The sequence below is a fragment of the Cygnus atratus genome, chromosome 2, assembly GCF_013377495.2.
Source record: "Cygnus atratus isolate AKBS03 ecotype Queensland, Australia chromosome 2, CAtr_DNAZoo_HiC_assembly, whole genome shotgun sequence".
NCBI classification, from domain to species: domain Eukaryota; kingdom Metazoa; phylum Chordata; class Aves; order Anseriformes; family Anatidae; genus Cygnus; species Cygnus atratus.
The window spans coordinates 889,753-917,492 of record NC_066363.1 but is presented as its reverse complement, the minus strand read 5'-3'; the positions used below and the strand labels follow the sequence as shown (position 1 = coordinate 917,492).

Below are 27,740 nucleotides of genomic sequence, written 5' to 3'. Positions count from 1 at the left end.
CGAGTCCCTGCTGGGGCATCTCGTGAGCTGATGGGGACACAGAGGTGACACCGCTGGCATCTGTCTCTGTCCAGCGGAGGTGACCAGGAGCACGCTGTGGGTGACGGCCACGCCACCACGCACACAGATCTTGCGGGGGGACCCTGTGCTGGGATGGGGACGGAGCAGACGGAGGGGGGGGCATGGAAAAGGGACGGGTCACACACTGCCTCCCCCCCCCCCCCCAGGTGGCACTCACCCCTATGGGGCAGGGGGCGATGGGACCCCGGGGAGCGGGTTAGGGTTAGGGTTGGGGTTGGGATTGGGGTTGGGGTTGGGGTTGGAGTTAAGGTTAAGGTTAGGGTTAGGGTTGGGGTTAGGGTTAGGGTTAGGGTTAGGGTTAGGGTTGGGGTTGGGGTTGGGGTTGGGGTTGGGGTTGGGGTTGGGGTTGGGGTTAGGGTTAGGGTTGGGGTTGGGGTTGGGGTTGGGGTTGGGGTTGGGATTAGGGTTAGGGTTGGGGTTGGGGTTGGGGTTGGGGTTGGGGTTGGGATTAGGGTTAGCAGCCACAACCTGGGTTGGGAGAGCGCAGACACCGGCAAGAGGCTTAAGTTTAAAAAAAAAAAAAAAATTTTGTTTTATTTCAAGGTCTCCCTTTTTTTGTCGTTTTTACTCATATTTCAAAAAAAGTGGGGGTAAAAGTACAAAAAAAGTCGGTCGCGTAACAGCAAAGGTTTAGAAATCACAGCGCGGAACGGACCCAAGCGGCAGACACGGAGCACAAAGCACACACCCCAACGACACGGCGCAGCCAGGGCCGCCCTCGGCCTCCGGCTTCGTACGATTATTATTTTGTTCCTCTGTACAAAACACACCAAAGCATGCCACGGGCAGGAGGGGGGGGGGGACACGGAGGCGGGCAGCGGGCCCCCCCGCGCCCTACGCCAGGTTGTTGTGCAGGCAGGGCACCCCGCAGCCCCCCGGCTCCCCCTTGCCGCCCTCCTGCGGGGCCGGCGCCGCGCTGTGGATGCTCGGCGGCTCCTCGTCCTTCAGGCAGGACTTGAGGGAGTCCTGCAGCTTGTGGGGGGCGTTGGGGTCGTCCTGGTGAGAGAGGAGGGGAGAGATTGCTGTGCCGGGCCCGTGCTTGGGCAGTTTGGGTGGCCAGACCCCCACGGACCGCCCCGTGCCACCCCTGCCGTGGGCTCCCCCCGGCTCCTGGTGCTCAAAGCCCCGAGCACCCCAATCTAGGGCACCTCCAGCGATGGGCACCCGACGCCAACCACTCCAATCCCCCTGCCGTGGGCTCCCCCAGGCTCCCAGTGCTCAAAGCCCCGAGCACCCCAACCCTGGGCACCCCCAGCGATGGGCACCCACTCCCCCGTGAGGATCTCCTCCCTCATCTCCCCCCTGCATCTGCCCTCCTTGGGTTTAAAACCTCTGCCCCTCGTCCTGTCCCTACTCCCTGGCAAAGTCCCTCTCCATCTCCTAAGCCCCATTACGTACGGAAAGGCCGCCACGCACCCCGGTGTCCCACCACCACCTTGCCCCCTTGCCCGCACCCCCAACCTCCTACAGGGCACCGAGGGGAATAAAAATCCCCCCGCACGCATCCTGGTGGGGGCTGAGCCCACGGGAAGGGCGGACGACAGGGTCCGACCCGTCCCTGCTCACTCGTTCCCAGGAGAGCCCCCAGCACCTCCAGCACCCAAAGCCCGGCTCACCCCGACCCGCCGTGTGTCTCCCCCCCAGGACAAGCAGCGACCCCAGGCAGCGCCGGCAGGAGCCCCGCGGGGTTGGATTTATTGCGTTTTGTTAGCGTACAGCCCCGTGCCGCTGGCCGGGGTTAGCAGAGCTCGTCCCCGTGTCCCCTCGTGTTCCAACACCGTCCCCTCCGCGCTGCCACTGCTCTTGGGGCAGGACCAGCTGGTGCCGGCGGGCTTCAGCGCATCCCCGCGGTCTGGCACCCCAAAAACCCCTTCCTAGGGCGTCCCCCCTTGCTGTCCCCTCCGGTTTGGGGATCACGCAGCCCCCAGCCGGGCACCGCAGGACTGAGCCCGCAGCGTCCCGGCGGGGATGGGGGCACGGGGAACAGCAAGGAGCAGCGGCCCCCCCGCTCCAGGGGACCGGCGCCGGATTGAGGCCGGGGGGCCTCGCCGCGGCGGGAGCCTCCTGCCAGGGTCTCTCGCAGGCACTACGGGTGCTAAAATCGGTCGAAAGACGGGGAAAACGGCTAAGGCCGAGGCTAGAGGGCTCCGCGCTCCTCCTGCGGCTCGCAGGCGGCGAGGCACTTGGCGTCTCTCTGTTGCAACCCGAAAGAGCGGCGGTGGTGGGCGCAGCCCGGGGACCCCGGCGCCCACCTCCCGCACCCCGCAGCAGCTCCTGCTCTGGCACCCCACACCCGTGGCCACGACCACCCCCCCGTGCCCAGCAGCACAGGGATGGGGACATCCCCCCGCTGTGTCCCCCCCCCCGGGTCCCCGAGCATCCTTACGTTTGGGTGGGAGCCCTCGGCGATGGTGGAGAGGGAGAAGTTGTCGTTGTGCAGCTCGGACGGGGTGCGGTATCTGCCGGGGGGAGCACGGCGGTGAGCGCCCGCAGCACAGCAGTGCCATGGGGTTGTGTGTGTTTTTTTTTTGGGGGGGGGTGTCCCCATGGAGCGCCTGGGGGGGGAATGGGGGCCTGGGGGGGGGGATGCCCCCAGGTGGGGGGAGCAACGGGGGCAGGCAGGAGCAGTGGAGGCAGAGGGGGACGCAAGGGCTGGCACAGGCTTCGCTGCTAATTACACTTGGCCCAGCCAAACGCTAATTAACAGTTCATTAGGGACCCGCGCTGGGAGCGCTTTCTCCTCGCCTGGCTCCAGGGACACGGGGATAAGTGGCTGGGGGGGGGGAGGGACAGGACCCCGACCTTCACCCACACCAACCCTGCCACCCCAAAGCATCCCCAGAGGGGCGGTGGCAGCCGCCCTCCCCCCCCCACCATGGTCCCCACACCCCATCACAGCCCCTGTATGCACCCCCCCCCCCCCCCAGCCCAGTAGCCCCAGTTCCCAGTGGAGCAGATGAACTGGTGCCAGTGCAGAGAGGCTCGAAAGGATTAACCACGCAGCGGCGTTTCTACCACCTGTCCCCCGCCCTGTGCCACCCCAAAAGCACACGGGGACGGGCGCTTTGGGGACCTGTCCTGCCCCCCGCCCCCCCCCCCCCCCAGCCGCCCCACTCACTTGGTCTTGCGCAGTTTGCTGTTCTCCGTCTTGAGCAGGTAGAGCTTCTTGGCGAAGCAGACGGTCAGCATGAAGAGCAGCAGCAGCACCAGGGCGGCCGAGCCCACGGCCACGCACAGCACCTGGAAGTCGGTGACGATGGACTCGCAGCGCGTCCCCTTGTGCCACGTGTAGTCCTGCGTGTTGCACCTGCAAGGGGACGCGGTCAAGGTCCTGTCCCCACCCCCCCCCACCCCCAGCACCACCACCGACCCCGAACCCACCGAGCATCCTCGGGGAGCACCGGGGGCAGCCGACATCTGCGGTCGGGACCGAGCGGGGGGATTACGGCGGCTGGCGGGGGTGGGATTAGCGTGTGTCCCCACGGGGGGACAGCGCTGGGGCGATGCCTGTCCTTGGCACCCCCCCAAAGGCAGGGTGGCCCCGCAGGGACAGCCCTGGTGGAGCCCCCCCCGCAGCAGCATCCCCGTCCCCCCCCGTGCCAAGCCCTCCCCGGCGCAATCCCGACAGGCGCCGCGGCCGGAGCCTCGTCCGCGCAGCCCTGACCCAATTCCTGCGCGGATGCGGCGGGCGATGGAGAGCCCCCGGCCCCCGGCGTGGCCTCGGGGAAGGGGACGCAGCCCCAGGCAAGGGGACGTGGCCCCAGGGAATGGGACACGGGCCAGCTGTGGGGAAGCCAAGCATCGCCCCAAATCCTTCACCCTCCTCCAGGAGGCCGCTGGGGCTACCCCGATGTCCTCCATGGGGACGTGCCCCCGACACGTGCCGCAGCCCAGGGCGAAGCAGCCCCCCCGACACCCCCGTCCCTACCTGCAGAAAGCCCCGAGGCCCTCCACCAGGTAGCACTGGCCGCCGTTGTGGCAGTAGCTGGGGACGAGGTCGCAGACGGAGCGGCAGGAGCCGTTGTGCCGCACGAAGCCGCTCCGGCACTCGGTGCCGTTCTCCGGCACCAGGCGCTCCCCGGGCCGCGGCGGTGCTGGGGGGCTGCCCCCCGCGGCACCGGGGGGCTTTGGCGGCCGGGCGCTGGGTCGGGGTCCCCGCGGTGCTGGTGGGACGCGGGGCACGGCCGAGGCGGGCGGCCGGTAGCCGTTCTCGTCCTCCAGGCCCCCGTCTTCCTCCTCGTCCTCCTCATCCTCCTCTTCCAGCTCGTCCTCCTCTTCCTCCTCCTCATCCCCCTCGGCGTAGAAGGAGGTGGTGGGGTAGAAATCGGACTCGTCGAAGGGCGTGAAGTCGTCGTACAGCTCGTGGAGGGCCCACGGCGTGGCCCCGCCGCCCGGCTCCCGCCTCGCCGAGCCGGCCGCCCCCCGGCCGCCCCCCAGCCCCTCGCCGCCCTCGAACAGGTCGTAGTAGTCGACGTCGATGATCTCGGGCGCCGGCGGCTCGGCCGTGCCCGGCGTGGCGGTGACGGGCTCCTGCACGTCCAGCCAGGTCCGGTCCGTGCGGCCACGAGCCCCCTGCGCCGGGGCCGGGCTGGATGAGGCCAGCCAGAGCTCCTGCCCCGAGTCCCCCGGCACCGGGGGCTGCACCGCGGCCGAGCCCCCAGCCGCCATCAGCAGGTCGGATTCGGCCGAATCGGTGCCGAGCCCCGGGCTGGGGAGGCCGGGGCTGGGGAGGCCGGGGAGGCTCGGCGGGGCGGCCGTGAGCCCCCCCAGGAACCCGGCTCCGTGCAGCGAGGCCCGCGTGGGCTGCTCGCCGCTGCCGGCCTCCTCGGGGCTGCCGATGGCCACCGCCACCGCGCCGCCGTCGCCGGGCCAGGTGACACCGGTGGCCGCCTCGCTGTCCTCCGCCGAGCCGGGCGTGGGGGGCAGAGCGCTGGCGTCGCCCTCCCCGGCACACCCCGGGCACCCTGCGAGGCGCCCGGCCGGGTCCGTGGTGGAGGCCGTGCCCCCCCCGGGGGGCTCTAGCTGGGGTCCCAGCGGGGTGTCGCCGGCCGACGGGGCCCCCCCGGGGCTGGTGCCATTGCTCGGGGTCCCCGGGGGGGCTCCGCTCGCTGGGTCCCGCTCCGGGGAGCCCCCCCAGCCTCTGCCTTCAGCCTCGCTGCCATTGCGGGGGGGCCACTGGGGCGCTGCGGGGAGCACAAGGACACAGCGGTGTCGGGGGGGGCCCCGTGCACCCCCTGGGCTCCACCTCACACCGGGAGCCCCCCCCCCCCGGCCTGCAGCGGGTCCCCCCCCAGCCGTGACCCCCCCGGGGGTCCCAGCATCGCCCCCGCTGCCCCCGGCCCCTCCCGGGGGCTCCTGTCGGCCCCCAGCCCCCCCACCGCACGGGGATCCAGCCCTGCAGAGGGATCGAGTCGCCTGCAAGGGGATCCGGCCCCTGAATGGAGGGATGCAGCCCCCCCCCGCGAGGGGATCCAGCCCCTGCCGAGGGGATCCTGCCACATGCCAGGGGATCCAGTCCTCCCCCCCCCCCCTGCCCAACCATGGGATCCCGCCCCTGCAAGGGGATCCGGCCCCCGCCCCCAGGCACATAACGGGATCCAGCCCCCCCGCTCCCTGGCAAGGAGATCCAGTCCCTGCGAGGATCGAGTCCCTCCGGGGGGGGGGGCTCCGGCCCCCCCAAGAGCGGATCCCAGCCCCCCGAAACGCATCCCAATCCCCCCATAGCAGATCCCAATCCCCCCATGGCAGATCCCAGTCCCCCCATAACGGGACCCCAGCCCCCTATAACGGCTCCCAGGCCCCCCATAACAGACCCCAGCCCCCCCATAACAGACCCCAGCCCCGCACCAGGACCCGGCCCCCCCCCGCCGCAGCCCCCCCGGCCCCTGCCCAGCCCTGCCCGCCGCGGGGCCGCCCCCCGCCCTCCCACAGGTGGGCTCGGCCCCGCCGGGACCCGGCCCCGGGCAGGGGGGATGCGGCCCCCCCATAACGCCCCCATAGCCCCCCCCCAAGAACCCCCCCCCAGGTCCCCGCACGTACCGGGCGCGGCGGGGCCGAGCGCGGCGAGCAGCAGCAGGGCGAGGGCGGCGCGGGGCGGGGGGGCCATGGCGGCATGGACGGGGCCGCGGCACCGCCACCGCCACCGGCACCGGGACCGGGACCGGCACCGGGAGCGCCACCGGCACCGGACGGCCGCGGCTCCGCCCGAGCCCCGCTCCCGAGCCCGATCCGGAGCCCGCCGCCGCCGAGCTCCGCGCCGGGGGGGGGGCCGGGCCGGGCCGGGCTGGGGGCGGGCGGGCGGCACCGGCTCCGCCCGCGGGGACTGGGGGGCGCCGAGATGGGGGCGCCGGGACGGGACCCCCCCCACCCCCCAAATCCCGGCACCGGGAGCCCCCCCGCCGGGACCCCCGCATCGCTCTCCCCCACACCCCCGTCTCTCCCCCCCCCTGCATCCCTCCCAGCACCGGGCCCCCCCCCCCATAGCTCTCCCAGCACCGGGACCCCCCCATCTCCCCCGTCCGCCCCCCCAAATCCCTCCCCAGCACCACGAATCTCAGCCGGTGTCATCCCCCCCCCCACCTCTTGGTCCCCTCTCAGCATCCCCAAACAGCCCCGGGGGACGTGGGCAGAGCAGGGGGGCCCCATGGCAGGACCCCCCCACCAGCACCAGCCGCCCTCACTGAGCCCCCCCCCACTGGTCCTGTGTGGGGTGAGGGGGGACATCCCTGCACCAGGACCCCCCCCAGCATCCACAACCAGCCCAGGGACCCCCCCCCCCGCAGCCCCAAACCTGGCACTCAGCTGGGGGGCACCCACACCCCTCACCTGGGGTCGCTGCAGGGCTGGGACAGGGGCTGGGACCCCCCCAGGTGAAGACCCCGGTGCTGAGGCAGCCGCTCCTCCTGCCCCGTCTCCTGCCCACGAGCACTTTTCTCCCAGAACACGCTCCCCAAGGTGGGCACCGGGCATTTTTTGGGTGTGGGGGGGCCTGATTCTGCCCTGCAGCGGGGTGTGAGGATGGGCGGGGGGCACATGCAGGGGACATGGGCAGGGGACACTGGCGGGGGGTGAGGATGGGGACGTGGGCATGGGCAGGGGACACGGGCAGGATGCGTGCCGGTGGCTGCTCCAGGCCACTGCCCATCGCGAGCCGGGGAGGCCGCGGCGGCACAGAGGCCGGATTGAGCAGGGGAAGAGCCAGGGAGGAAAAGCATCGCGTGGACGTGACCGGCGTAGTAATGGGGCCGGGGTGAGCCGAGAGGGGCCACGCGGGAAGTGGGGGGGGACAGGGTTGGGGCAGGAGCCCTGCGGATGCGTGGCCGGGGGTTTGGTGTGGGCATGGCCCCGGCTGCTTGCGTGGGGGGGCTCCAAGCCGTCCCTGCCCCCCCCAGCCCCATGCGTGCCCCCACTGCGCCTTCACGCTGCTGGAGCCACGCAGGGGCGTGTGCGCCCCCCTGCCCACCCCGGGGCAGCACCCAAATCCCCCGTGTGCTACTGCCAAGGTGCGGGGACACAGCCCATTGCGTCCCCAAGTGCTCACGGGGATACCACATACACGAGGACACCAGGCTCACGGGGACACCACTGCGCGCACAGTGACACCGTGCGCACCTCGAGGCGCAGTGGGGGCCCAGCCCGTGCCCGCAGCGCGGCTTTCCTCTGTGCAGGTGCCCCTGCAGCGCTTCGAGGCCGGGCAGGCGGTCGGGGCGGTGACGTCCCGGTGCTGCTGGCACGGGGCTCGCTGCCACGCGGTGCTGTGGGACCGATCCTGCTCTCAGTACCGCAACCACCACGCTTCTCCGAACCGCCCAGGGAGAGCCCGAGGGTCCCCAAGGTCACCTCGCGTCCTCCAACGCAGCAAAAAGACACCGGCCGCTCCCGCACCCTGGTAAAGGCTGTGCAGAGCAGGGCCAGGGCTACATTTGGGTGCCCCCCTGCCCGCCGTGCCCACCCTCGATCCCCGCTGGCGTTGCAGGGACCGGAGGAGCTGTGCGGGGACCTGGGGGCAGGCGTCCCCGCTCCCCCCAGCGCTGCGCCTGGCCGGACTCCCCGTGCCGTGAACAAACCCGGCTCTGTCCCCGCTCAAAGGGGGATTGAAGGGGCTGCACCTGCTTAATATTCCCCGCGCTTCCGCCCCTGAATGCACCGGGGCTCCGGCGCGGAGCTGTTTCCAAGGGGACCCGGCGAGGGGCCGCCGAGGGCAGCAGCAGCCAGGGACGAGGATGGGGAAGAGGCACCGGGGAGCTGGGTGCTCCCCGTGGCAGGGGCTGAGGCCCCAGTGGGTACCCACTGTCACAGGGACAGGCTTGGCTATGGCAGAGGGGAGCCTGGGGATGAGGAGAGGGTTGGGAGGGAGGCTTGGGGCAGGGGGACGGAGCCTGGCCAAGGCCATGGCCCCTTTCTTGCACCCCTGCCCAAACCCCAGCAACCCATCCCCATTTTGTCTTCATTAGGGCCAGAAGCGGCAGCAGAGGGGTGGAAGGGCAGCAGGACAGACAGACAGAGGGACAGACAGAGGCTGCCCAGGACAGGGAGGCAGCAGCAGCTCCATCTGGCAGTGGGGAGCACGGTGCTGCAGGGGCACCCCCTCTGGATATTTAATTTTCTGCGAGGCCCCCGGTGCTGGGCTGGGCGAGCCGAACCCAAGCGGACGCAGCGATCCCTCCTCTTCCTCCTCCTCCTCCTCGCAGAGGTGGGCAGGGGGCTGTGAAGGGCAGGGCCCTGCTGCCCCTCGGGCCTTCCCGGGTGGCAGCGATGCTCAAACCTCTTCCCTCTCCAAATTTTTTACTTGCCAGGCAGCAAGTTTTTAACTGCCAGCCCCAGCAGTGCTAAAACCAACATGGGGGCTGCAGCCGAGCTGCCACCCCGCTGTCAGCCTTAAACCCCCGACTGATCCCAGCCCTTCCAGGGGAGCAAGAGGGGGATGAATTCAGACACCTCGCACATATCAGGCATCAGCCACCCCCCGTGGTGCTGAGCAGACCTGAACGTTGCCGTAAGCCTAGGACAGGAGCTGTGCTTGGGGGTGCAGGGGCAGGCAAAGAGCCTCGCGGCTCCAGCTGAGCACGCGTCGATGCCAGGACCTGCTGCCCCTGGGTGCCGAAGCTGCTCAGGCCCTCTCCCATCGACCAGAGGCTGATGAAGCCATCAGCTCCCCAAAAAGCCCAACCCAGGCCATGCAGGGAGCTCCTGGCAGCAGGTCCAGAGCTGCTCACACCCAGCCCGGCTGCAGGCAGGGCAGAGCCCGAGGGCCGGGGCTGCAGCCGTGGAGGGAAGGGGGCAGAGCTCAGGGCTTGCACGACAGCTCTGATCTGCAAAGATTTAAAGAAATTAAAAAAAAAAAATCAGCCTGAGCTGCGCTGGTGAGCAGAACCAGTGGAGAACAGCACCCTGAGAACCTGCCAGCTGCGCTCAGCACCAACAAGTGACAGCAAACCCAGCAGGGGCTGGGCTAAGCTGGTGCCAGCAGCACCTTCCTGCCCCTCCGAGCTCAAGAGACCTGCGCGGTGCTTAGAGGCTTGCGAAGGTGGCACTGAACGCGATGCACTTGAGAAACGCTTCTCAGCTTCAAGGCTTTCCTTTCACTGCTGCTGGAAAGGAGGATGAATCAAAGCAGCCGTTTAACAGCTAAGGACGCGGAGCGAGGACAGCGCTTTGCCCAGCTGAAAACAAAGGAAAAAAGCTCAGGAGGGCAGAAGTGCTGAACCCCACGGGTGGACGCTCACCTTCCCCTCCCACGGGTGCTTAATGACCTCCATGGTTCAGTCTTTGTTTCATCTGAGAGAAGCCAAAACAACAGTGAGAACCGGGTCCATAGGCTGCAGAAATCCTCCCTGCACGCACGCAGCAGAGTTTCCACCCCGAGCAGCCTCCAAGTGCTGTGGGGCCAAGGCTGCCTCGGCTTCCACATGTCCTCTACCACGTCCTGCGCTCCTGCTGAGAGGAACAGGGGATTCGGGTGAAATGGACCCTTGCTGTGGCTGAGCTGTGGGTCCAGCTCTTCACCCGGTGCATCGTCCACTGCTCCCGACCGCCCTCCCCACGGCTCCGCTCAGCAGCAGGGAAGGCTGCTGGTTTCGGCACGAACCAGGTGGTTCCCATCACGCTTCAACTTGGAAGGAGAGAAAACGAGGGGTTTGGGAAATAAATCCAAATTCACCCCGAAGAGGTGTTGCAGCTCCCCTGTAGTGACCCCCAGCCATGAAGAGTCCCCCAGCAGCCTCCCACCAGCAGCGAGCACCCCTGGGGCTGCCAAAAAAGGTCCCCGAGCTGTGATCCCCGGTCAGAGGATTCAATGAAAGGGGGAATTTCCACGCAGACAACTCGTGGAGAAGGTGCAGACAATGCACAAAGCTGTTCCTAAAGAGTTGGGAAGGGAGCAGCAGAGCCACAGGGGCAGGGGGACACTTGGGGTGCCCCTTCCCTGCCCCCATGTCCCCCTGCCCCCCGATCGCTGAGGGCTGGCAGCATCCACGGGGTTATCCCGAGCAGCTCCGCGCTTGTTGCTGCCAACCTGCGGCTGCACAGCTTGAAAAGGAGTTTCCAGACTCGCCAAATCCTTCCTTTTAGTTTCTCATGGGAAAGGAGGAATTGGAACAAGGGCAGCGGAGGACAATGCGCACCCTCAGACTCCCCAAACTCTTTAGGTGTCCTAGCACACAGTTTTTGCTTTAATTCAGTTAAAGGAAAAAAAAAAAAAAAAAGGGAGCTTTTCAGGAACCACACGGTGGAGCTGGTATTGCCAGGCACGACACAACAGTGGCCAGGAGTTTCGGGATGTTGTTAAAGATGCGGAGACGATTCAAGACGTGGTGTGTGTGTGTGACTGTCCCCACAGCTGCCCTGCTGCCCCACCGCTCCTCTGCGAACCCCGCGCATTACGAAGGTGTGAACAGGAGCAATTCGCTCTCCAAAGCCTGTGCCTCCCTGTGCCCATGCCACCAGAGCCGGGGTGACGCAGTGCCATCAGTCCTCGCTCTTGGGGCCAGCCACTCAGTCCCTGCAGCACAAGCCGGGTCCCCAAGGGCCCGCAGCCCCCCTCCGCTGCCGAGCCACCAGGCAGCCCAGCCTCAGCAATCTTACCGCGAAGCCCTGAAGGTGCACAAAGAGAAAAGACAGGGCTGAAGAAGGGACGCTGTGCTCTACGCTGCTCTTCGTAGTCCTCAAGAGGGGGAGAGGAGAAGCAGCAGCAGGGCGATAAACCTCCCCGAAGGCAGTGGCAGTGCACGCACAGAGCAATTTACCTGTCTCACCTGGCCCTAAGCAGGAGGAGCAGCAGCCACCACTGGGGGCATTCAGCAGAAGACCCCAGCCCCGAGGTGCTCCTGTGCCGTCCTGCACCAGCTAAGGAGGAATCCCCAACCGAAAGGAGGGCACGCGCTCTCTTGGTGTAACCGATCCCGTTCCTCTCGATGCCTCTCAGACCATCTCACCCCTCGCACGTCCCCGCTTTCGTGCCTTTTGTTCTCCAGCTTCAGGGAACGAGGGCCTGCATGTATTACATGCACAGATCTGGGGTGCCCTGGAAGAAGTGCTATTGTCAGAGGAAAAGCAGTTCATCGGTTAATAGCGGCAGCATTGGGAAGATAACCCAGGCTGGGCTCCCAGTTCCAGTTTAATCAAAAGGCAACCCATCCCGGCAGGCTCTGGAGCCCTGCAGGAGAGCACAAGATCTGAAGATCCATTCGAATTAAACAATTAACCATGAAGCCGGTACGGGAATAGAGGAAAGGTGGGACCCTGCTAGGTCAGTGGGCCCAGTCGTCCTCTTTTGAAAACGCCACCTCCGAGCGGCTCTTTCAAGTGCTTAATTCAGCCAGGGATGTGAGCGTGAGCAGTTGTCCAAGGCAGCGGTAGCACAGCAAGGGTGTGTGAAAGCAGGAATCAAAAAGAAAATCATCCTAGGCCTTGAATGCTGTTTTTACCTCAGCCACATTCATGAAGGGTTTTAAAATCTGAAATATTTCCCAAAGCAGATCACCCAGTGCATTGTGAAGGGCCTTCACTCACCCGCCTTACTCAGATGTCTCCCAGCTCGCTGGTAACAAGCTTTGGCTTTGTGTTCGCTCCGCCGCGGTTCGGACGCAGCCCCCAAACAGCCCCGTGTTGTATCAGCAGCGCTCAGCAAATCCGCAACGCACACCGTGAGAAACCAGACTCCAGACAAACGGGCCCGAGCTTTGTACAAAAAAAGACTTTTTTATTTCACAAAATTGGGTGGCTGTGTTGCAGGAATAAAACCGGCCCTATACAGAGGATCAAGATGAAAAAGTCAGCACATGTATTATTTATACAGAAACACAACAGTGTCAAGAATTCAGGTACTCTGTAGGATCATCACTAGTACAGTAAAAAATAGTCTCCATCTGGATCCTTTATATTTGAAGTTGATCGCACTAAAAACAACCTGAGGTTATTCTAAACCGGACTACGGTCTGAACCAGAATCCCATGCTCACCCCAACGACCCTGGAGGGAAAGGTAACATTGGGAATGAATTTCCTTTGTGGAAGGTGGAAGGCAGGCGGGCCCTGACCGTTCTCTGCTAGGCACTGTGGATTCTTAGAGCTTGACAGTGGAAAGCGTTATTCCTATGCGCTGGAAGTATCGAGGCCGCAGCCAATTGCCTGAGCATGCAGCCGGCGTGCAGACAGCCCAGAAACGGTTACCCCACACTCACGCACTCTCAGGACCTGAAGTCCAACCGTTAGCATCGCTGAGTCGATCACCTGAGTGCTCTTCAAAGCAAATCCTTGTTTTTTAAGCTTGGTGACATACGTGGTTCTGCGGGCTTCGGGTTATTTGGGAGACCTCTCTCTGGGCAAGCCTTAAAACACCACCTCGCACCCTGCCCCGAGAGCCGCCCTTTCAGTACAGGAGCAGTCTCCAGACGCTTGGCGTGAAACCTGCCCAGCCCTCTCGGTCTGAGGAGAGGGCAGAGGCCCCGGGGCAGGCAAAGGGTTCCTCTGCAGCCGCTAGCGACGGGCGGAGCAGCAGCTCGGGGCTGCCTGGGTCCTGCATCGTACCCGAAGGACTGCTCCGGTGGTCTCGTTCAGAGCACTCCCAGACTTTTGCCTTGCCCACAACCCCACCGATAGCAGCCTCGAGGAGGTCAGCGAGCAGAAGCCGGTGTGTGCACGAGGGGCTCTCCCAATCCCGATCCCGAAGCAGCGTACCGCGGCCACTGACCTCTGCCCACGCCGGCTGTCGCAGGAGGTAGTTCTGGCATTCGCACCCCAGCCATCCCAACCCAATCCCGTATGCTAGCACTTCTTTGCTACCTACTTCTTTTTTTTTTTGTTCATTTTAAAAAGTAAAAAGTATATGCTCCAAAAAGAGGGACTAAAAATCGTGTTTTTATTCCTCAGTTGGCTACTGTACCAAACTACTCAGAGGGAAGGTTCAACTACCACCTTCAAAGGCAAAAGAAAGGTAAAAACTGGAGCAAGAAAACTCCTACCGTTGAGTGGTTTTATTCCAATTGATTTACTCCTGGCTTCATTCACACTGGATCAATATTTTCTTTAATAAGTTAGCAAGGCAGCCCCAGGACTCAGCTACTGTCCTTAATGATCAGGTATCTCTAATGAACATGGCTGGCATTCCTGCACCTTCCGTGCTACAGCACGCCCTTATTTATTTTCCTTTTTAGCCCAAAACACTGGTTTAGCATCCAATCTTGATGCTTTGCTCATTCTGCCTGGAGAACCTGAAGCACGAAGCCACAGGTGGATTGGGCACGTGCTGCATCCTAAAGCTCAGTTAATGCCTTAAAAGCTTCATTCCCCCCCTTTTTTTTTTTCTTTATGCTCCCCAGGAGAACCCAAAGCTCAAAACACCAAGATGAAAGAAAACCAGAGTTGAGGACGCTCCGGAAGGCGAGCAGACCAAAGTGTAAAGGACTTCCCACCAGCAACACGGGAGCATCACTGGCATTTCTGATCTAAAGATTTCCCAAAGGAATGCCGAGTACTGCCAGGCTGCGAGTGGAGGGGACCGGGGGAAAGAGACTGTGTGTGCGTGCTTGTACACGTGGATGTGCGTGCGCACACACACGGCTGGGGCAGGTCAACGGGAGGCAAAAGCCCCCCGGGGAACAGAAGGTAACTGAGGAGTTATTTTTGGTCACCACTATGTTGCTGTAGAAGTTCCTTCTTCCTCGACTGCTTAGGGAGCTGCTGAGGCCGGCGGGGCTCCTGCCGGAGGTGGGGTCACCCCTTCCGCTGGTGGAGGCGGCTGCGCAGGGGGGGGATCTGCAAGGACAGCAGAGAAACAGTGAGCTGGGTGCTGAACGGGCGGAGGAGCACAGCACGCCCAAGTGGCTGGCTCAGACCGGCCCCAGGAACGGCCACGGCTGCGGCTTCCCCCCCTCTACGCATCACAGGAGCGCCCCGGCATGTCTCATCACGCCTTTCCTACCCCTGAGCACTGCACGAGCTCTGTGAAAGAGGGGAAAAACCTTCCCCGTTTGTACAGAGAAGATGAGAGGCGTGCAGCTCACCGGGTAGTAAAGTTCACATCACGCAACTTTCAGAGCTGGAGTTAGTATTTCTCATCTCCGCGCTCAGGCCTTTGGATACGGCCCTCTGCTATTTAAAATAGATGGAACAATACACCTCATACACACAGAGCCTGCACTTCAGCTCTGCATGGCGTATGTAGGTTAAAGCAGAGGAATCCACAGCTGCAGCAAGTGGAAGGGGAGAAATGAAGTATACAAAAGGCCAGCTTTCGTGCGCACGGAGGAGATGCTAATGGAACATGACTGACTTGTTTAGTAGGAGAGGAAAAAAAAAGAAACCAAGGTAAAGGAAAAGAGCAGGCAGGAATACAACCTGACATGAGATATTCCCAGAGGTAGAGGCTCAGAAAAATGGAAGAAAAACTAAGGAAAGCTAGAGCTCTAGGAGAATAAAGAGCAGATATCTGCACAGAAATAGCATCCGAACGAGAAGTAATTCATGCTTATGCTGATTAACACCAGTGAGTCAGTACTCCTCGGCAACTCCCTTCAGCTGGAGCCCAAATGGGATGACTTCTCCCAGTTATTTTTTGCAAGAGGTACTAAAAGCGATTACAGTCCCTGCCTGGGTGGCGACAGCTACGCAGGGAGGCAGGCCAGCAGCTTGTCCTGGGCTGCAGGTAACGCAGCTGAATTTATCGAGGAAGTCACCGCAGCATCTTTCTTGTGCCAGCCATTCAGCTTTTCTTCTACTCTCTGGGTTTGGCCACAACCCTTATGCTCATTCAAGTAACACCCACACGGTGGCTACTGACTTGAGCTTTTTTTTTTTTTTTGGCTGGCATAGATCGACTTCGTTTTCAGAGTATTTATACCATGTAAGGAACGTTCCCAATATACTTTTTGCTTTTTTTAAATTAGTACTTCCTCTTTAATTCCACAGTGCTAAGTTGTCAGTTTTTATATTCTGATCTATTTAAGGATTTAGCTATAGTTTGTTCGTGAGGCTCTGCTGTGCATTCTCACAGACTCAGCCGAGAGAGGTTTTTGACAAAGACTACAAAGCCTTAGCACCATAATGAATAAAATAACGGATGTTATAAATAAAATAAAGGACAATGGAGTACGTTTGGATGCCTAGAGGGGAGACGAGCACTTAAAGCTTCAAGCACACCTCTGGAACCAGTCTTTGGCTGCCAACACGTACAGATATTATTCCTCCAGCACATAAAGGGGTTTTCAGCTACAATGACTTTTCCAGCCACGAGGCAAGCCACAGAAAAGCCACACCACGCCAGGTACAATCAAAACGTTACCGGTGGAGATCACTTACACATGCCGTTTGGAGCTGCTAGAGGAACGCGGGGTCCGATGAGGTTCCCTGACATCGGTGACATGCCGGGTGGGGGAGGACCACCGCTGGCCGGGTGGATGTTGGCCGACACGCTCGGCATCATCCGTCCTGGCATGGGCTGCCCAGGCATCATCGAGCCGGGCCCTGGCATCTGACCTGCAAGAGCATCGAAGAGACACAGTAACGAGACTGGGAGAAACACGGACGTGATCAGGAAACAGTCCAGTCGTTCTCTGAGCAGTGAGAAAAGCCGTCTTGCAAATGGGAGCCAACTCTGTGCACGCTCCGAGTGCCACCTCCATCCACCCCAAAGAAATGCCTTTGCATCCCCCATGTCAACACGCTCCCTTCAGGAAGAACTCCTGGGCACTTATCTCTCAAAAGCATCAGCAGGAGAAGCGAGTGGAAGATAACACACAACTCTTCAAACGAAGCCTTGCTAAAATGGCATTTAATATCAATCCAAACAAAGGCACAGGAAACAAACTGCTAGAACAACGAGACATTGAATTAAGAGCACTTGATGAAAAAGAGCAGCCACAAAGCCTAATGGATTAATTTAGTGGGAGAAATTAAATCATTTAATTAAAAATTATACTGTATAAGTATTTCCACTGCTAAAAAAACCTACTTTGATGCGATGGAGGTTCCAATAAATCTCCTTTGCTTATCAGCTCTGTAAGAGACCTTTATGTTTCAGCAGCGTCAAGGAACTGTTAGGACTGCACGGCTTTGGACACCCACAACTTGCTGATTTGCTGCTTTAAAACCTCATTTGAAGAGATTATTTTGCATAATCCAATTATATTTATTTTTACACATATATAAAGGTACAGTATTTTAGTTAGTAAAGCAGCTACCAGGCTTGGGTTGTAAAGGCTTACTCCAGAGGAGCACACTTCAGCCCCAAACCTGGTGAAGCATTTCACCATTTATGTGAAACAAAGCACGATGACAGAGCCCTCCAACGAGGAAGGCTCTGAGAACAGTACATAAAAGCATCACAGCCATACCGGCAGTTAAAGCCAAAAAAGTGCAAATGCCGTATTTGCAATCGAGGCAATACTTCGGCACAAGCACTATTAACTCCTACGTTCAGCTTCGCAATAGGAGCTCTAAGTGATATTTTATCCATGCTTCCCTTGTCTAGGATTCGGAGGCTGCTGGCCACGAAGCCACACAGGCTCACGAGAGGCTGGCTGGGGCTGCTGGGTTACAGCTCTCAGCAAGGGCAAGCTGCACAGCCCCTGTGAGACAGAGCAGCCTGCAGTGGTGCTGAGCAAAGGGGGAAACAGCGGCTTGGTCTATGCCATACTGCTCAGGAATTAACAACCCAGAATAACGAGCAGCCACCTCTGCACGAGGGCCACGTCCTGCACTCAGAGGTGGAGCCTACCAGCCACCCCAAGTCTGCCCCCATCACCGCCCTTCTGCAGAAAGAGGGGGCCCACTGAGGAGTTCGGACAGTAGTTAAAACAGGACGAAATACCACAAAACCAGATGAACTTGCTCCACTTCCCAGGGTTTGGTGCCTCTGCTAACCACACAAGTCTCCCGGCTCAGCCACGTCCCTCCCGAGGATGCACATCTCCCACCTAAAGCACTTGGTGCTCACCAGGCCCTCGGGTGCTGGCCTCTGGTTTAACGTGCTGGGTAACGACAGGCAAAAACCTGCTCTTGGAGAAAGACAGGCTGTCCTTGCACAAAGGCAAGGCAGGGCCACGGGATAAGGGAGTACTTGCTGCTGAAAGCCGAGCCAGTGACAGCCCCGGTGCCCAAGAATCCAACACACCTCAGCTCGCTGGCTTCGTACAGCCCCGATGCCAAATCACCCGAAATTCGTAGAGACTCAGAAGCACCGGACCATGGAAACAACACGGGAGCTCACGGTCACACAACAAGAGGTCCAAGTACCAACCTGATGCTGCTCCATCACGGGAACAAGACTAGCGCGCTTGCAAGCAGCGGATGTGAGACTCTCTGGAAACATCCAACTTCTCAAACGTTCACAAAGGACAAGAACTCTGAGTATTTATCCCCAGACACACTCCGTCGCTGGTAAGTGGCCTGCAGCGCACACCACGGCATTTCCATCACTTTTTATTAAAGAGCAGCAGCCAACCACAAAACCTGCCTACGTTTGAGCCTCAAATCCCCTCTTTTATCCCCAGCAGTAACAAAACATTTCCTGCTCTGGTGATGGTGAGTAGGTGACTCGAAGCAGCCCCCTGGAATCCTTACTCTGGACACCAGCCTGAACACGAGAGGAAACGCAGGGCATTTCCTAACGTTACACTGCACGCCTTTGTCCTCAGCCCCTCCATGCAGAAAGCTGCAGCCCTTGACTGTCTTTGGTCGCCCTCAGCTGACCTCACTCCAGTTTATTGACATCTGTCTTGTACTGGTGGGCCCAGTGCCCCAGACGCGGTCTAACAACCGACACGGGGCAAGTCTTCCCAGGTACAGGCTTTGCATTTGTCCTCGCTGCGTTTCACAAGGCTCCTGCCAGCCCGTTCCTCCGGCCTGTCTCAGTCCTCCTGAACAGCACCCCTGCCCTCAAGCACATCAACACGTAACGCTCGGATAACCGAAGATTTAAGCAGACTTGGCATGAATTTACTGCCACGGGCATCTACGCATCTGTTTTGGTCCAGCTCACTCGGGGTTGAGGAGTGGGCAGAAAGGGCACGGCAGGACACGGCAGGCAACACGAGAACAGTGTCACTGAAAGCAACAACCCGGTACAGCCTGGACTTAAAAACATGATCATCCATTAGTGCTAGAAGTGGGGCAGGAGCTACAGGATCAGTGCTGCTGGGTTTACACCCGCAGACCCTGCACCACCCTCCTCCAGAACGGGAGGGATCGGCACAAGGCCGTTGTGTCTCGGTTCTGTATCAGAGGGCAGAGCTCGGAAACCTCAGCCTGCGGCTTCGCCGAAGTCAGTACAGCTGGGAGACGAAAAGCAGGCAGCTCTGCACCATTCCTTACGGCTGCCGATGTGCAGAAACCAATCTGGTGGCTTCTACGACCTCGGTGGTAGCAGCTCGGCTCTGAAGCGCGGCCTGATGGAGAACGGGCTGCACGAGGGCAGCTGGGCAGCTCCAGCAGTGCGGATTTTCCTGATCTGCATGAGACAGATGTGGGAACTTCTGACATGCCTGGTGTTACGTGATGACCTGTGGCGCTAGAGTCACAGCACATGAGAGGACAGCTTGAATTTCAGTCGCTGAAAATTCTGGGCAAAATATTAAAACAAAACCGAAATCCTGCATCGCCAGCCATCTCCATCTACCCAGAAGAAAATGAGATTCGTTTGGCCACTTTGCTAACCGATACCAAGCAAGCCTATTCTCTTCACTTATGAAATGTCCTGGCTATTGCCACCTCAAAGGAGTTACTTTCCAGGAAAGATTTATACCCTTCTGCTCCATTTACCAGTGCCCCTTCACCTTACACTAAGCAGTCCCCCAAGAGCAGCTGGTATCTTCAGGGGTTGCTGTTGTAAATGCAGTCTGTTCCCCAGAGCCCAGAACAGAACACTGCAGGCTGGTCTTCCTTGATAGGTAGGGAAGGAATTTGAGCATTTGCCTCACCGTACTGATGGGCTGCCTGTTCCTGGTCAGTCTGAAGTTTTCAGGTGCACTCAAGACAACATTTAAGAGCAGCAGACCTGGTGTAGAGACGTGGGCATACAGCAGACGTGCAGAGGTCAGACCTACCAGCAGCTCGGGACACACCAGTACCAGTGTGGCTCCCTAAGCACTGAGCATCAAATGCTCGAAGATCACAACTGTGGAAGGCTGGATCTGCACTCACCCTGTATCTTACAGCCTTCGCTGAGCATCTGCTACCTACCAGATCCGAGGCAGCAGCGCAAGCCTCCGTGCTGACCCAGTACACACACTTACAAACCAAGCTACAAACTACTCGTGAAAAGCCAAATTTGCCAGAGAACGGAGAAACCGGCCTGCCAAGCTTAAACACTGGCACGATGTGTCCAGATCTGGATTAGCTCACACCAGCAGGACCAGCACTGCTTCTTGCCACGTCCCCATCCTCCCACACCTTGACTCAAACGTTGTACTCTGGAAGGAGACAACACAAGGACAGCCACGCTCGGTACACCAAGACAACGTTATTATGCTGCTAAGAACTCTAGCTTGAACACGTCTTTATTTTTTAATGAACTCTTGTATTTTCAACTACAAAAAATAATGAAGGGGAACAACTGCATCTGCAAACATCCAGAAACAAAGGGAGACTACCGAACAGATACAGGGCAGCTGAAACTACAGTGGCAGGTCTGAACCTGTGCCAAAACCAGAAACCTGAGACAGAACAGCCTGGAGATGCAGAGGGCTTTGCAGCAAAAGGACAAGACATTCACAGGTACGAGTGAAGTTATTCACTGACAAAACAAAGGTTGAGGGGGGAACAAAAGTGAAAAAAATCAGCACATCACAGCGGTGTTGCAGAAGACCAGGAAAGCCAGGAACTGAGAAATCCCCAGTCTGGGAGATGCCATTTGACACAAGCCTGAAACTCTCCAAGCACAGTTTGGCTTTCTTCCTTCTAACTCTGCATCCCTGCAAGACTCTCCCCATGCAAATGAAACGATTAGTACTGGAAAACCTCATCTGATACACCTGAAGCTGGATCAGGCTTACTACATATGCAGACATGCTTCACATGAGGTCTTAAGCACCAAATAAATCAACTTAAAATTTCATTTCTTTGTAAATTCAAATTGCATCATTACTCCAAATCTTCTAACAACGCTCACTGGCAAGTTCCTGCTATCGAGGTATCTGTCAGTATTTTTCTCTCTTGGAGATTTAAAATTAAGTGGCACTGCAGTTTTTTTCCCATAAGCTGGAGAAGAGTGTGTTTGAGTACAGGGCTGGCTGTCCATTCTTCGCCTTTCTGATGGGATAAGCAACAATTTTGTCTTAAAATGAGCTTAAGGTACTTGCAGAGGAACAATCTTATCACATACACAACTCCAAAATGCTGAATTTGAGCAGTAATCAAGCAATACCCAACCAAACTGGGATTAACAAAGGGGAAATCACTACTACCACCATGGCAAAAATGAAGTGCCATTTCTACAGAGATCGTATGCTTTTTCATTTCACAAGAGATACCGCTTCAAGACAGCAGCTCAAGCATAAAATGTGGAAGTGTGACCTACATAAGGGGGAGAGCTTAAAAAACAGCAGACGCAGGAAGAGATAAAGCCAAAAGGTTCAATAAAATGAGATTTAGCAGACTAAAAAAAATCCTTTACACGTTAGAGGTTGGAGACATTTTCTAATGCAAGCTCCGAAGCATTCCACTATTACCAAACTGCCAACTGCAGATTCACGTTACAGCGAAGCTCACAAGGAGTAATTTTTAAAGGATCTCCAAGGTATTTATCCCAATTAAATAAGCCTCTACCCCTATTAAACCAGCTACCCGAGGGGCACTACAGTGGCAAACACCGCGGATTTTTGTTTCACTGTAGCAGTCACTGGGGTGTGATGCACAGAGCCCGAGCCGATGCCAGTCCTCCTGCACACCTCTGCTATTTACCATGCAAAGCGCGAGCGTGCCAGCACCGGCAGCGCTACGTGAGGGCATTTCCCCCTTCCGTGGCCAGGATTTCAGAGAGGGCAAAGCAGCAGGCACCGCGACATGGCCCTGATCTCCCCAGGAGCCACGTCCTTCTACAATCCTGCTCTCCTACTACTGAATGAGTTGTTTCAAAATCCTGATGGGGGAGCAGGCACGCAGCCGCTCCGGGCACGCCGGCTGGCTCGCCGCAGTGCTGCGAGACACGCTCCTCCTCGCTGCCAACGGAGCCCACAAGACGCGGCAATCCACGCTCCAACCAGCCTCCCGGAGACGGCCTCTCCTTCAGCACGTCCTCCCCCTAACACGCGCTGCGGCAGGCGATCCCGTAGCCAAGAACTGTGAATAATTAACCACAATAACTCATTTAGCATCGAGTCTCGGGGGAGGGGCAGAATTTCCACTTCACTTGCATGCTGCGTTTCTGTCGCTTCCCTCTAGCGCGATGCATTCGGCGCTGGCAGAGGCATCGGCGGGCTGCGCAGGCACCTCCGAAGGCCTGGGCACACCGCAGCTGGCTGTGGGGCCAGCCGACAGCTCGCCGCTCTTTGCTCATCAGACAAACCCGATGTGAGATCCTTTGTCGAGAGGCTGCTTCGCGTGTTACGCCAGCAAGGACAAGCCTTATGCACAGCAGCACTGGTAACCTTCAAATATTAAGGCACACTCAATAATACCTCCTTGCAAGGAGCTGGGAGCTGCTCAAACTCACCGGAGAAGCCCTGCAGATGTTCAGTATGGTGCAAGTCAGCAAAACGTCACCCAGCATCCCCAAGCGGAATTGTGGTTCCCCGGTCTGCTCTGGTTTCCTACTCGAGCCCCATGGCAGCCCTTGCACGCCCAGATTTTCGCAGGTGATGTGACACAGCTGGCAGGCCCTAAAGGAAGGCTTTAAACCTGCCTGCCCTAGTGACCCGTGGGGCAGAGCCACGTACAAAAACTGCCCATTGCACTGCCCCACAAACAGCCTTCAGCACTAACGCAGAGCAAAGTAGTCAAGGTAAAATTAACACTCGTCTCCTGCCAAAATGGAAGTAACACAACTGCCTTTCCACGACGCTGCTGAGAATCTGCCAGAGAGCATTATCTGGCTTTAATAATTTTTTTTTTTTTGTATTACCAACCACTGCTACACCTTACAAAGCCACAATTAAGCGTGGATTATGGCATTAGGGATGAATACCACAAACCTGTTTACCACACATATTACTTTGCTTTCCTATCGTGTGACGACCCCCTGCAAGTCTTCTGCCAGCAAGCTCATAACGTGCAAAAAGGAAGCACTGACAGTCCTTGGAAAATATTTACCGGAAGGAAGCGAACCCTAAAATCCTTATCTGGACAAAAAAATATCCTGTGATTGCAGCCAGCTCTACAGGAAAGTAAAGAGCAACCAGTAGCTCAATTTTTATTTTTATTTTTAAATATTTCAACAAAAAAATTGTGGAAAATATGTTGGGGAAAAATGCTATGAAGTTACTCACCCAGCCATGGTGGAAGGTGCATCCTTACCTCTTTACTCTATTTCTGCTTCGGGTCAGAAATGATTTAGTAGCTGAAAATTCACTCTGAAGGGAGGAGTTAATTAATCCCAGCTATTAGTACACGCACCTCTCCCTTCCTCCAAGAACTGCAGGTTTCTCACAGCACACACCACAAGCATCACTTGTGCAAGGCACTTCTCGGCATTTCACAGATAACCTGAACGCAGAGAAATCTATAACGCGCTTCGGATGATACAACCAGCTGCAAGGCCAGTAGCGCAGGAAGAAATTCGGAATTTTATTTTACATTCTAATTATGAGGTGCATTTTTTCACGGTGAGAAACAGGAATCCAACGTTATTTTTCTTTATTTTAAATGTCTTCCTTCCAGGGACTGGAGAGAACAAAATGAGCTCCGTCAAAATGAAGTTAAGAGTTGCGGTAAAGTCAAAAACGTAGGAAATGAGCTAGCAATGGGCCATGTCTGAAAACAGTGAACAACACCACCACCAAGCTGACCAGAACCTGGTCACATCCAGGCGCCGAAGCCCAAACTAAAGGCAGCCAAGCTCATAACCCAGGCTGGAGCAGCAGGCACCAAGTTCAGCTGAATGTCACGGCAGACACAGCAGAGCCCTACTTCGAATTTTAAACTCCAAGCTGTGTCTTTTCAACCATCAAGCCGTGCTGCTTGCTCTGACTAGCAAAGAGAGCCCAGCCTGCCTCTGCCTCTGAGACCAGAGGAGCTACGAGCAGCGACTTTCCTTTCTTCCATTTCTAAATGCCTTTCAGATCTTTTCATCACTTTGTTTCCCTGCCATCTCTTCAGCTTACGTCAATCACTTTAAAGCCATTCGACTCAGCTTTTTCTTCACAGTCTGCTGACCCAACAGTTACACCTTTTGCCACTGTTAAGGTCAGAAACCTGGCTGATAACACACACTGATGAGAACCAAGGCCTGGAGTCGGGCCCACACAGCTGCAGAGGGAATGGTGAAGGTGTATTTCCACCTCCGGCTCCCCCTCAGGGCCTTGCTGCTTCACTTCCATTCACAGTTGGATTTTGAAGACTTGCCCACTGGCAGGTCCAAGCTGTTTGGGGATTTTTCTCCAGTGCCAACTGAGTGGGTCAGCCCCTCCTGCGGAGCTGCCAGCCGGCCCAGCGGGCAGCGGCTCATCGAACAGCCTCCAACAACCTCCTTGTACCTGAGGGAAGGATTACTCCGTGTCACTCGAGTTCCTTGGAAGTGTCCACTTTAGGGAAAGCAGGTTATTAATGGACAGAGACTGAGAGGGTATGAAACAGTTTTTCTTGCAAAAAGGATTTCAAAATCAGCACTGGCATGCAGCACGCTGACAGCTCCAAAGCCCAAGGTTCACCTATGCAGCTAACACCAAAAAAAAGCAGTTTTCAGATTTCTTCTGCACGTGTGTCTCGGCCCTCTCTACCTGTGACTACGTCTGCTAGGTGAGGTTAATCTACATAAAAACCCTCCAGAATTTTAGCACTCCACCAAGACACCAGGGAACTCCCCTGCAGGTACGCAGTGTGGGAACTTCAGGCACAGATGTACAGCCAGTAAGGTGAAGTTCCCCAGTTTGTTCCAAAGGACCCCAAATTAGCAGCTGAGGAGCAAAAATTGTTCCTGACCTATGTATGAAAAAGTGTATCATGAAATTATTTTACTGCTAAGTTGCCTAAAAAAAAATAAATTAAGGAAAATACATACATTACAATAGGAATTCTGTAGTATTTAACACAGATTCAACAGGACCAATATGATGCAATAGGGGATTTTTCTTTTCTTTTTTTAATGTATACAATACGTGGTGTGTGCACGTGAAATGCAATTGCTGACTGCCTCAGGGTTCCAGCAGGATTTCTGGAGATCGCAGCTTCGTGTCTGTCGCGTGCACTGCCTGCGCACAGACCCAGGCTGCAACGTACTGATTTGTGAGAGAAACCAAAGTCACACACCAGGCAGCTTAAGCTACCTAAACAGAAAGTCAGGTCAATTTTTGAGTTACCTTCCCCGAGGGCTGAAGCATCCCTGTTGCCACAAACGCACCCTGGACTGGCTCAGCACTTAAGTCCTGAACTCACTCGAGGAACAGTGAACTCTTCTGTTTCCTGTCCTTGCCCTCGAGATACGCAAAGCTCTGCTGCCGTCAGCCAGCTCACGTTGAAGCCAAGGAGCTCTGGTTCTACGTTGTGGACTTCCCAAGCATCTTTAACAAAACTAGAAATTTTGTTTCTGCCACTGAAGAGCCTGAGGAAAATGGACTACCTTGCTTTTTAGGCAGGATGAGTCTGAGATAGTCTCGGTATAGAGGAAAGGATTTTGCCTTCAGATTCTCCAAGTTTCCTAAAAGGCATCTGCATTCTCACCTTCGCAAAAATACCAAGCTCATGAACTATCAGGCTCAGTAAAAGGCAAGATCCACCTCCTCCCATGCCTGCACGCCGACAGACGGCACCAGCTGCTTCCCTGTCAGGGAGTCTGCAGTGCTGCTCCTTGTCCATCAGCTTGCCACCCTCTAACAGGAGGGGGGAAGTCAATCTATTGACTAACTTTAATCAAATCTGAAAAAGAGATGTACTGACTAATTAACACAGTACCACACTCCGTGTAATACTCGCTGGAAGGGATCACTGGAGATACAGAGGGCCTGGATGATTACGATGGGGCTGAAGTAATAAGGTATTATGTGAACCAAGGATGCAAATATATTAGAAATCAGGCTTTATTAGTCCCCTAGTGAATACGACAATGCATTTAATCTTGTTATATTTTCAGTCTCAATAGCACCTTGTAAATAGGAGCTGGCCTAATGATATGCAGTATGATTCCCCCTCCCTTTACACTGTTTTCAATTTGCCGTTTTTCCATTTCACAGAACGTTTCTTCATTCCACTAAATGAACGAACTGAATTGCCAATACAGCATACAATAGACAAATCAAGCTACAATATTATTTGAATCTAAAAATTATAGCATATTTTATCACATTCCCATTCTACAATTTCAGAATTAACTTTTTGTCCACAAGTGCTCAATGAACTCGCTGACCCTGACCTCTTGAGAAGATAGTTAGCTTAAGCATCTAGATCACAAGATGACTCTTATCTTCCCCTCCAATGGGCATTTCTCTGCATCTGTTGACTGAATCATGTTTTTATTACTGCGGAGATTCACACAATTGGATTGGATGCCTCACATTTCATGGTCATCTGCAAACCCTGCTAGTTTACTAAGCACTTTTGCTCTTTCTCAGACCATACATTCAACAGAGGGCTTTTCCAAACTGCCCTTACCTCAGACTTTTATTAAGGCGAAAACTCGTTCTACTGCACACTTTTGGTTACCACGTCTTATTCTTGATCATGATACTCTAAACTTTCCAGCTTCTTCAGCTATACAAGACCTTCTGAAAGATTTTTAGCCAATAACCCATCAGGCCATCTTTTAGAATGGCTTCTGAATGGCTTTAGAATGGCTCTCGGTCAAGCAGTTGGTAACTGACAAAAGCTCTTCTCCTTTGCTGCAATCCAGTCTACCAGGTTCATACATTCCAGGTGGTGACATTCTAGTTTAAATGATCATTCCAACGACATGCAAGTATAGCAAAGCCTTCAATTCTAATTCCCATAAACATCTTCACAGCACAAGTGCAACACTTAATAGTCCCAATCCCTTTCAACATTACAATGGTTTTAACGTGAAACTGCAAATGCTCTTAGCAACTGTGTCACTTAACAGCAGGGCTATTAGTTTTGCCATGAAACAAGTAGTAGTTTTGAATAAATGGCAGAGAGATTTTGTATTCCCAGTGGATGTTCCTCCTCCTGTTAGGCACAGTCACTTGGCCACCTAATTTCTCCATCCCTCAGTATTAGGAACATCTCCACCTTTGAACACATCTAAACCCCAACAGGACAAGTCCCTCTGCTGTCAGATCCAGCCAGGTTTGCCCTGAGCAGGAGGCTGGACTTTCAAGCAACTCTCCTGACCAACACAGCTCTGTGATTCTCATCTCACATCAAGCATAACTGAAGGGCAGAAGGCAGAAAGAAAAGCCCTAAGTAGGGGGTAGGAGCATATGAGAATCAGGTCTCCTGCCGAATAAAGCTGCCTAAGGAGCTTTCTGCCTCTTTCTCATTCTTGGCCTTTCCCTTAAGTTTTTTACCCGATTAGATGTGTCATGAACTGGAGAATTTGAGTGAATGATTGCTGTTGAAGGAACAGAGATCACTTGGCATAAAAAAGTCTAAAGAAATACAAACAAGCTCAAAAGCATTTGAAAATGATAGTTAGTGGCAGCTCACAAGCTTTAAAAAAGAAAAAGGAAACAGACACTTTAGAGGCTTGGAGTGACCACCTACCTCCAAGCACAGAGCCCTCAGCCTTGCCAACCAACCTGTTCCAGTGCTCGGTGACCGTCACAGAAAAGGGTTTTCTTGTGTTGATATGGAATTTCACATGTTTTAATTTGTGCCCATCCCTTCTCGCCTATCACTGACTGCAACTGAGAAGAGCCTGGTGCCCTCCTTCTCATTCCCTCCTATCAGGTATTTATATGCATTGCTAAGATATCTCTCCCTTCCAGTCCCCCCAGATTCCACCCACACATCTAGGGACATAAGCTCTAAAACAAAGCTGTAGTACAGGCAAAGTGAGAATATCCCGAGTTGGAAGGGACCCACAAGGATCATCATGCTAACTATTCCAGCAAGCTGTTTCCAT

The 27,740-nt window shown here is 56.8% G+C and overlaps 2 protein-coding genes across 2 annotated transcripts in view; both read right to left on the bottom strand.

Moving 5' to 3' along the window:
- Positions 1–847: 847 nt before the first annotated feature.
- CSPG5 (chondroitin sulfate proteoglycan 5) lies at positions 848–13,323 on the bottom strand. Its single transcript, XM_050709291.1, has 5 exons — positions 13,269–13,323; positions 4,010–5,264; positions 3,200–3,388; positions 2,468–2,540; positions 848–1,077 (listed from the first exon to the last, which is right to left on the bottom strand). Exons 1-5 carry the CDS (start codon positions 13,321–13,323, stop codon positions 916–918), a joined length of 1,734 nt encoding a protein of 577 aa, XP_050565248.1. The 3' UTR covers positions 848–915.
- Positions 12,256–27,740, bottom strand: part of SMARCC1 (SWI/SNF related, matrix associated, actin dependent regulator of chromatin subfamily c member 1) — an 84,650-nt gene continuing 69,165 nt past the window's right edge. Inside the window, exons 28-29 of the mRNA XM_035554519.2 lie at positions 15,875–16,051; positions 12,256–14,332 (exon numbers count right to left, since the gene is read on the bottom strand). Of these exons, the coding sequence (XP_035410412.2) occupies positions 14,247–14,332; positions 15,875–16,051 (263 nt within the window). The 3' untranslated portion in view covers positions 12,256–14,246. The remainder of the gene's footprint in view (positions 14,333–15,874; positions 16,052–27,740) is intronic.